Below are 9,629 nucleotides of genomic sequence, written 5' to 3' on the forward strand. Positions count from 1 at the left end.
CCGAAGTTATTTTTTCCCATTCCTCCAATGCTACACTGCAGACCGATGATAAAATAGAATACTCCAAGCCCCTTTCATAATCCACTGCAAAATCTCGATACTTAACCATACTACTGGCTCGAAATCCTTAGTCACCGCACTTTGAATTTTTGAACCCACTAGAACCATTGTTGAGAGTCACAAACTCTGACTTGTTCCCGAATATAATCAGACTCCAAGGCCCTGCTAGCACATGAACACCCTCTCAAAAATACAACCGGCTGAATTCCTTTCCTTGTACATCATATCTACACGAAGCATAAACTCTGAGCCTTCCCAAAGCCTAAACATGAACCGATAAAATATAACACACATTTCTCAAATCCTTGGTTCAAATCACTACTGATGTTCTCTTTCCTTTGTCGTAGCAACCCATCAATATGCCGATAACCAGAAACCTCACAAGTAGACAACCATGCAATCCAATCGTAGGCGGTGGGGCTCTCCCACTTAAGCTTGAAGCTACCATTACATGACCCTGGAACCTACCAAGATTCCTTCTTCCTTACTGACATGACCTTGCGTAATCGACCCGCCAAATTCCTCGAAATCTTCCTGTTAACCATTTCATGAACGCTTTGAATCACTAGCCATATTTAAATATTTGACCTCTTATCGGATAGCCAGTAAAATTCTTCGTAGAAGCTTCATCAACACCACGCAAAAGTTGACCTGCTCACCATAAATAACCCACCTGTGGAAATTCCATGCCGACATCTTCCAACAACGCTGCACCGAGTACAATTACCATGAAACCAATAAACCATCCTGAGCCTGTGCTCGTTCACCAGCTGTACAAGTCCGTTCACTTCTCATGGACATCAACTAAAGATGCGGCAATACATTCCAATCCAAAGTCATGTTGTATCCTTCTTCATATCATGCAACTCCTTTCCGTCGTATCCAACCCTTCTCCGTATAGCAGCAAATATTCCAAATTAAGTTCGTAGACTTAGTCACTGTCCACCATGAGTTCCAAATCACTCTAAACTTTCCTCAACGTGTGTAATTATTCTACCACAGAACACATATTCTACTCTGCCACTATCCCACTTTGGTCAAACCCTCTCCTTTAAGCAACTACCTGACTTCTGTTTCTCATACTTGGCCTTCTAGAAATTTAACCACCGCAAGACACCTCCCATATGTTCTTCCTCATCCTTCGCTGCCCATTTGTTGCCTTAAATCAAAATCTACCTCTGTAGCACTTGAACCAATCGATCGCTACCAACTTTAAACCTTTACGAAGATCATCTTTACGAAGATCATCTTCCTTGAGCCCTCAACACCCGGACCACCGATTAAGTCCTGAACCACTGCACACTGCGATCTCTGACAGCCGCTTCCCCGGCACTATTTCACACTACCCTGCCCCGAAGGCAAATTGATGCAGACCATAACAACGGCGAACTTAACACATTCAATCCAGGGTGACGACACCACATCACAGATGAAAATTCCACCTTGCTCGAAAATACCAAGTCTCGTTACTCCATCAACCCAAACCTGAACATTCTTAGTCCGATTGCCTTTCTTCCGTTGGAAATAAAACACTGAACCCTTGAATCATGCATTGAGAAAAAAGACCTCCTTTAAAATCATTAACTACCCCTACACATAGACAAGTATCCTACCATTACTCAAACACTATGCGATAGCAATGCACGAATCGTCATAACAATCAATTCCAAATCTCAAAACCTTAGGTAAAACTGATACTGAGCTGCAATGACAGAACGGCCTTTCGCAAGGCGACTACAATAGCCCAATCAAATACGCAGGGAGAAAGATCCTGCACCATATCTGTAGTACCATTAAAATTCCTCGATTCCCAATTTATAACAAGCGCTTCACGTCGCATAAGACTGAATAGGAAGAGAATGAAGGCATAAGCCTCAAAGGAATCGAATCGCATGATGAGGAATCAAGAAGGGAAATGCTCCTAACAGTCTTGTAGCCTCTCGAAGATAAGTACAGACATCTCTGTACCGATCCGCAAGACTCTACTAGACTCACTTATGACTCGTGAGACCTAAGTGAACCTAGTGCTCTAATACCATGTTGTCAAGACCCAAAATCCATTAAAGGTCGTGATGGTTTCGGACACCGCTATCAGGCAAGCCAAACAATAAACACTTAATATGGTTCTCATTTTAATATTTTTGAAATCTTATTTCCTTCAGTTAAATGGTAAAAGATGGAATTTACAGAGTAAATAATAATATATATTTTTTAAAATTTCAATACAGGACAACCCAAATCATCCCAAAACCCGGTATCACAAGTGCATGAGCCTCAACTAGGAATGTAAAATAAAATACAACATCTTTTCGGAATACAAATTCGGACAGGAGAAATATAAATACTCTGAAGGAGACTATGCTGGCTGCGAACTCGTAACGTGGAAGGCAACTCACCTAAATCCCCGCAATAACCGCGTCTCTGCGCCCACACGACCACTAGACATATATTCACCTGCAAAAAAATGTGTAGCAAGTGTAGTATGAGTACGTAAATCAATGCATATCCAGTAAGTATCCCTCCTAACCTCAAAGAGTAGTGACGAGGGGTCGACTTCGATACTTACTATGGGCAATAAATAAAATATCAATAATATAATTAGGCATGGATTACGTAGAACGGCTGTAAGCTCAATATCATGAAATAAGTAAACAATTCTTTTGTTCATAAGAAATTTCCAAATTTATTTTCGTCATTTAACATTTTTGGACCTCGGGCCAATGAAAGCAATATCAATTATTATCAATTCCAAAAATATATCATGCGCAAATCATGTCGAGGTCGTACGGCCTGATCCAACATAATATTTAAACTGTGCACTACCGAGGGTCGAACGACACAAATCATAGATGCATCTATCTGCTACCGAGGCGTTCGACCCACTCCACAAAAGAGAAAACACATTAAACAACCAATTCAAGATTTATTAAGAGGCAAATATTCCAAGAACTTCAAATTTCCATTTAACGGCCAAGTAAAAGAAGTTTAACCTTTTTACAATTCCGTTATCGAGTTTCTAAGTGTTTTAAACAATTAAATTAAACAGTAGGGCGCAACATCGCGAGTACAACATGATATGGGTCCTAGACTACCCAGACAGAAGCCTAATAGTAGCTACGCACAGACTCTCGTCACCTCGTGTGTACGTAGCCCCCACAAATAGAAGCACATAATAATTTGATTCGCCTATGGGGTTAATTCCCTCTTATAAGGTTAGAAAGGAGACTTACCCCGCTCCAAAATTCCACAGCCGGCTCCAAGCCCTTCCAACAACTCAAACCGATGCCCAACACTCCAAAACTAGTCAATAAACATGCAAACCCATAAATATATACTCTAATACTCATTATAATTCAATTTACAACAATTCCTAACTCCGCTTGAAAAGTCGATAAAAATCACCCTCGGGCCCACGTGCCCGAATTCCGAATATTTTCAAAGATAAACTTTACCCATGACACCACGAACTCAAATATATAATTTATTCCCAATTCCATGTCCAATTTCGTGGTCAAAATCCAAAAATACTAATTTCTAGGTTTTTCTTCCAAATCCCAAATTTCTACCAATTTTCATGTTTAACTCCATATATAAATCATGTATTTAACCCAAAATGAGAAGAAGTCACTTACCCCATAATAGAGGATGAAGATTGCACTCCAAACCTGCTCCAAAATCGGCTCCCATGGACAAAAATGAAGTGAAATTAAACCCAACTCTCGTTTTAAAGAAGACACTGCCCAGCCATGATTTCTGCTTCTGCGGTTCATCAGCCGCTCCTGCGGCTGCGCACCGGCGAAAATTCCATCACAGGTGCGGTTCAAGCTCAGCCCAACATTTCCTGCATCTGCGACCCAACAACACTTCTACGACTCTTCGTGCATAGGTGTGGTCCCGCTTTTACGGAACTTGACCGCATCTACGGTCCCAGCCTTACCCAACTAGAACAACTTTTGCGACCCTCTTGGCCACTTCTGCGGCTCCGCACCTACGGCCAAAACTTCGCAGGTGCGGTTACACTAGATATCAGCTGCCTTAGCATCATCCTTAGACCAAAAATCGATTCGTTAAGCATCCAAAACTCACCTGAGGCCCCCGGGATCCCAACCAAATATTCCAACAAGTCCTAAAACATCATGCGAACTTAGTCAAGCCTTTAGGTCACATCAAACAATGCTAAAAACACGAATCACCCTCCAATTCAAAGTTAATGAACTTTAGAACTTCAAACTTCTATATTCGATGCCGAAACCTATCAAATCACGTCTGATTGACATCAGATTTTACACACAAGTCACATTCGACATTACGGACCTACTCCAACTTTCGGAATTGGAGTCTGACCCCGATATCAAAAAGTCCATTCCTGGCCAAACTTCTCAAAAACCTTCAAATTTTAAACTTTCGCCAAATGACCCCGAAATGACCTACGGGCCTCCAAATCCACATCCGGATGCGCTCCTAATACCAGAATCACCATACGGAGCTATTCATAGACTCAGAATCCCAAACGGACATTGATAGAATTGAAATGCACTTCAACCCAAATTTATGAAATCCTTCCAAAAATGCCAACTTCCACAATGGGCGCCGAAACGCTCCTGGGTCATCCAAAACCTGATCCGGACATACGCCCAAGTCCAAAATCATCCTACAAACCTGTTGGAACCTTCCAATCCTGATTCCGATATCGTTTACTCAAAAATCAAACCTTAGTCAATTCTTCCAACTTAAAGCTTCCGAAATTAGAATTTTCTTTCCAAATCAACTCCGAAATTCAATTCCGACCACGCGCACATGTCATAGTACCTGAAGTGAAGCTGCTCAGGGCCTTAAATCGTTGAACGATGCACTAGGACTCAAAACAACCGGTCGGGTCGTTACAATATTGAAGAAAAAAAATGGTTTTACACTTTGGCATATAATGGTGAGCCTTTGGATGACTCGGTATGTAAGAAGTTATTTTTATAGTTTTTTTTTTAATTTTATCCAGTGTACATGTGATCAGGACTCTTAAGTTAGAACAAATTATTAATTACTATCTTGCCTGGCACAAGAGAAGTAGTTAGCATTTATTTTCCTTTGTTTTCTGTGAATTTAGTTTGAAAACGTGTAGCTGCTTAAAGCTTACGAGCCTTCAGTGATTAATTATTTGTTATGTTTTGTTTCAGCACATTGATGTTTTATTCTATTATTTGAGGAAGAATTGGAAGTATGACAAAGACCTACCTGTAACATTCACCACCACAGATTTGTACTTCGACAAAAAAATTAATGAGTTGTGGCAGGCGTTTATTGATACATATGGAGATAGTGAAGTGTGCAATCCGAAACATGTCATTGCAGAGTATATTCAGGGGTATGTCTTGGATGCCAATGTTCCATGGCACATTGTCGAGCACGTCCTAATGCCAATTAATATTGTGGAACAATGGCATTGGATAATGGTTGTGATGTCCTTCAAGGATAGGTGCATTTATGTGTATGACTCTATGCGCGGTGAAGTTGCTCATCAAGCCAAAGTTCATAACACAATGCGCAAGTATTCTGTATTGCTGCCTCATTTTTCGTACACACAAATTTCTATTTAAACAAAAAAGATATCAATTGGCGCACTAGTGTCGACAAATCAAAGAACTTGATTACCCCTTTTGATGTAAAACTGGTTGAACGACTGCCTCAACAAGTCGAAGCGTATAAATTTATTTCAACACAATCTGTTTTGTTTTTAGATTTTACAGTTTGATCATTGTTGTTATTTTTATTTGTAGTGATTTCGGTGTATTTGCAACATCATTTGTCGAGTATTTCATTGAGGGCAAGACGCCTCATAAAAAATTCAATGCCTATGCACACCGGCGCAGATTTGGTGCTCTTTTGTGGGATTATGCTAGAAAGAAGATGGAACTAAACGCGCAAAGTGATGATGAGATTATTGGTCGACAGAATAAGTCGCAAAAACGGAAGAAGTAGTTACCTTTGTCATTGTTGTAGGATGAACTCAATAATTTCGTTTTGTATTGTGTTCTGTTATGTTGTCATTGTTGTAAGACGGATCGGATTTGTTTTTGTTTGAATTTTATGAATACTTTTAAGATTTGTACGACAAATGAGATGTCTGCTCTATTATAAAGGTTTAATGAGTTTTAGTGCAATATTGGAGTGTTGCAGTTTAGTTTATTTTGGGGTTTTCCTCGATTTTGTGTTGTGAATTCAAGATATGAAAAATATACGGTAGTTTGTGATACATTGTCTCTTCCAGATACACGCATGATACAAATATGATACACACATGATACATAGATGATATAGTCGTTTTTGGATCGCTGCATAGTTTGTTTCTTCACAACGAGTTCTGCAGTTTGTTTGGTTTCGAAATATGTATTGATGAAGCCACACTCTTTTTTGCAAATTTCTAAAACTATTTGCATAGTTTTCTAGCTGCTACGACTATTTTCCATTAGTTAGGTTTGTTATTACACAAATACAGGCATGAGTAAGAGCCGATACACATAGATACATAGGTGATACATAAGAGATACATAGATGATACAAATATGATACATAGCTGATACAAGTTCTTTTTTAATCAAACAAGTGTATAATTTACCGATACACAGAGATACATAGGTGATACACAAGAGATATAAATATGATACATAGCTGATACAACTTCTTTTTTAATCAAACAGATGTATAATTTAAAAAATACACTTGCAACACGATTTTAAATGATAGATCAAATATTTATTTATATATAAAATTCGAATGACATTCTGCATTGATACAGTTCTTGATATATTGGGTTCTTCTAAATCTCTATGATATTCAGTAAAGTAAAATAACAAGTAATTCTATGTTTGACATATTTCATCCTTTCTTTAGATTATTTCTACAAGTTTTCCTGTTGTGACCTTGTTCTCTACACTGTCCACGTAAAACCGACCTTTTTCGTTCCCTTTCAGATATTGGCTTGCACCTCCCCTTCTTTGGCCTTCCTATTGATTTAGTCACGTCTCATGGCAAGACTTTTTCATCTAGAACTTCAGCAGGAATTTTTCATGTGCTTTCATCAGGAACCGGATAAATTGAAATTTCATAGGTCTTCAATAGGTACTTTCTGGTGTAGTACACCGAGCAATACTCAATATGATCAATGTATTTGTATTTTAATACTGTCCAAACATGTGCGCATGGCAGCTCATCCAACTGAAACCTTCTACAACTGCAAGTTCGATCTTTTAGGAATACCATTCTCTGCTTACCCTTGTCAAGTACTGAATATAAGTAACTTGTCGAAGGGGTCACCTACAAAATTTATCAAATATCATTAGTGGTGACAAAGCATATGCCCTCAAAACACATATACCGGAAAGCCTACAAGATTCAAAATAGCTTAATATTATGTCAAACTAACCAATATTTCAGCAGTGGGGTAGGCATAGATGCTACATTAAATTGAAAGCCTTATATACATGCTGGTGGTCGCCTAAAAGTTGAACAATTTTCTTACGTAATGACTAATTTCTTGCATGCCCCAGAAGAAACAGAGAATAGAGGTAGACCAACCAACTTTGAAAAGAAATAGAAAACCTGAAGCATCGGGTAATAGAGATAAGACCCTCCATTACTTGAACACTATAATATTGCCTTTGTGCAAACAATGAATAATAGAAAATATTAGCTTTAATCAATTTGGTCTCCCTCTGCCATGCAGGTGGACACTAGTTTAACAAAAGGCACATAAAGGGTTCAAGATATAACAGATCCGTAAATTCGACATGATTACATATTATATGCACAAGTATCTACAGATGCTAGTCATATCTTCATCCGATGTGACAATTCGAGATTATCCATCAGCATTGTATCATATTTTTTTCCAAGATCAATAAATGATTGTATTGTATTCTTTTGGTTTGTAACGTTCCATCGTCCGATCAATTGCCTTATGTACTCCAGCAAAGGCAGTACTAGGAGTTCCCTAGCAGTCTTGAGCGCTGCATTGATCGACTCCGCAATGTTTGAAGTCATTGTCAATGTTTTGTTGACAGTGGAATGTGCTCTGGACCATCTTTCATACCCAATATTGATTAAGTAATCTTTGACCCTCTTATCAATTATCTCTACCTCTGCCATATGGTAATCAAACTTCTCAACTGTGTATACTTTGTCCATAGTGAAGAATATGTCTTTGAGCTGCAAATGGTTCTTCTTGTAATATTTTTTTACATTATTCCATAGATGCCATATGCATACACATAATGAGGTACTTGTGGATACAATGTTGCTGCTGCATTTTCAATGCCTTCATGCCTGTCTGAGACTATGTACATTCCCTCCTTTTCCCCAAATAAATCCTTGAACCTCGCGAAAAAACACTCCCAGGAAGAATTATTATCTGAATCTACTATGGCATATGCGAGTGGTAGGATACTACCTAATAAATTGAATCATATAAACACATTTGAGTATATATATACACACACACACACATATTATTATTCTTATTTTTACCTGCTGGATCTTGTGTGGATGCTATCAATAATGTTCCTCTGTACGTCGATTTAAGAAAGGTTCCATCTACAACAACAACCGGTTTGTAATACTGCCATCCTTTTATAGACGGATATAGTGCAACGAAAGCATACATGAACAGGTCTTCCTTTGTTTTTTTTCAAACTTACCACCGACATAGGATTTGTTAGAACCAGCATATAACAGTAGCTTGGCAGCTTTTCATATGATTCGCTCGGGCTCCCTCTCAGTAGTTGAACTGCATATTCCTTCGATCTTCATGCTTGCATAAATGTCATTTGAAGACCATACTGCTTGTTCATGTCTCCAATTATGTCATTAGAAGTGTATATTATTTTTGAGTCTTTATACTTGTCTATCAGAAGACTGCCGATGAGTTTTGCAGTAGCTTGACGTTGTGCGTAAGATCTGTCTTTCAGTGGGCATGAGTGTAGTTTGCTGAAATTTCTGACCTTGAAAAGTTTTGCTTTTTTCAGGCTTGAAGACTTAAAACACCAATCACAGTTGCTGTTGATGCACATTAGGAAGTACCTACGACAACGATATAAACTTTTCCATCAATAAACAGAGCGACATGAAATATAATGATATATAGTGATACACACTGCCATCAACAATACTAGATGAAAAAATACAATGACTATACAGTACTACATGGTGACAACCACAACTTAAAAGTGTACAACCACAGACTTACAAGCAACAACTTATTTTCTGAATAATTATGCTTCTAACATCAACTACGATATACATAATTATACAGTAAATATTCTAATACCTGCTTTCACTTGATTCTATGCACCTTAAACTGGAATTTTTTCTTTACTGCCAAGTACTTCATGACTTTGACTATCATAGCCTTGTCTTTATAAACTTGACCTTCTTCTACATCTATGTGTTGAGGGTTAGTTATTATTGTATTTTCATCAGATTCTGTATCCTGCCAGTCTTCTCCATTCCCAAACTCAACCATATTAATTGTATCGCCATTGTATCTCTCATGTATAACTGAGCTTTGTGCACACTCTGAG

General features: G+C 38.3%; 1 protein-coding gene across 1 annotated transcript; it reads right to left on the bottom strand.

Annotated features, from left to right (window-relative positions):
• Nucleotides 1-7,881: 7,881 nt before the first annotated feature.
• Nucleotides 7,882-8,713, bottom strand: LOC142167069 (uncharacterized). The gene is made up of 3 exons (XM_075227224.1): nucleotides 8,578-8,713; nucleotides 8,334-8,500; nucleotides 7,882-8,259 (listed from the first exon to the last, which is right to left on the bottom strand). Exons 1-3 carry the CDS (start codon nucleotides 8,711-8,713, stop codon nucleotides 7,882-7,884), a joined length of 681 nt encoding a protein of 226 aa, XP_075083325.1.
• Nucleotides 8,714-9,629: the final 916 nt, after the last annotated feature.

This window comes from Nicotiana tabacum, chromosome 12 (assembly GCF_000715075.1).
Source record: "Nicotiana tabacum cultivar K326 chromosome 12, ASM71507v2, whole genome shotgun sequence".
NCBI classification, from domain to species: Eukaryota; Viridiplantae; Streptophyta; class Magnoliopsida; order Solanales; family Solanaceae; genus Nicotiana; species Nicotiana tabacum.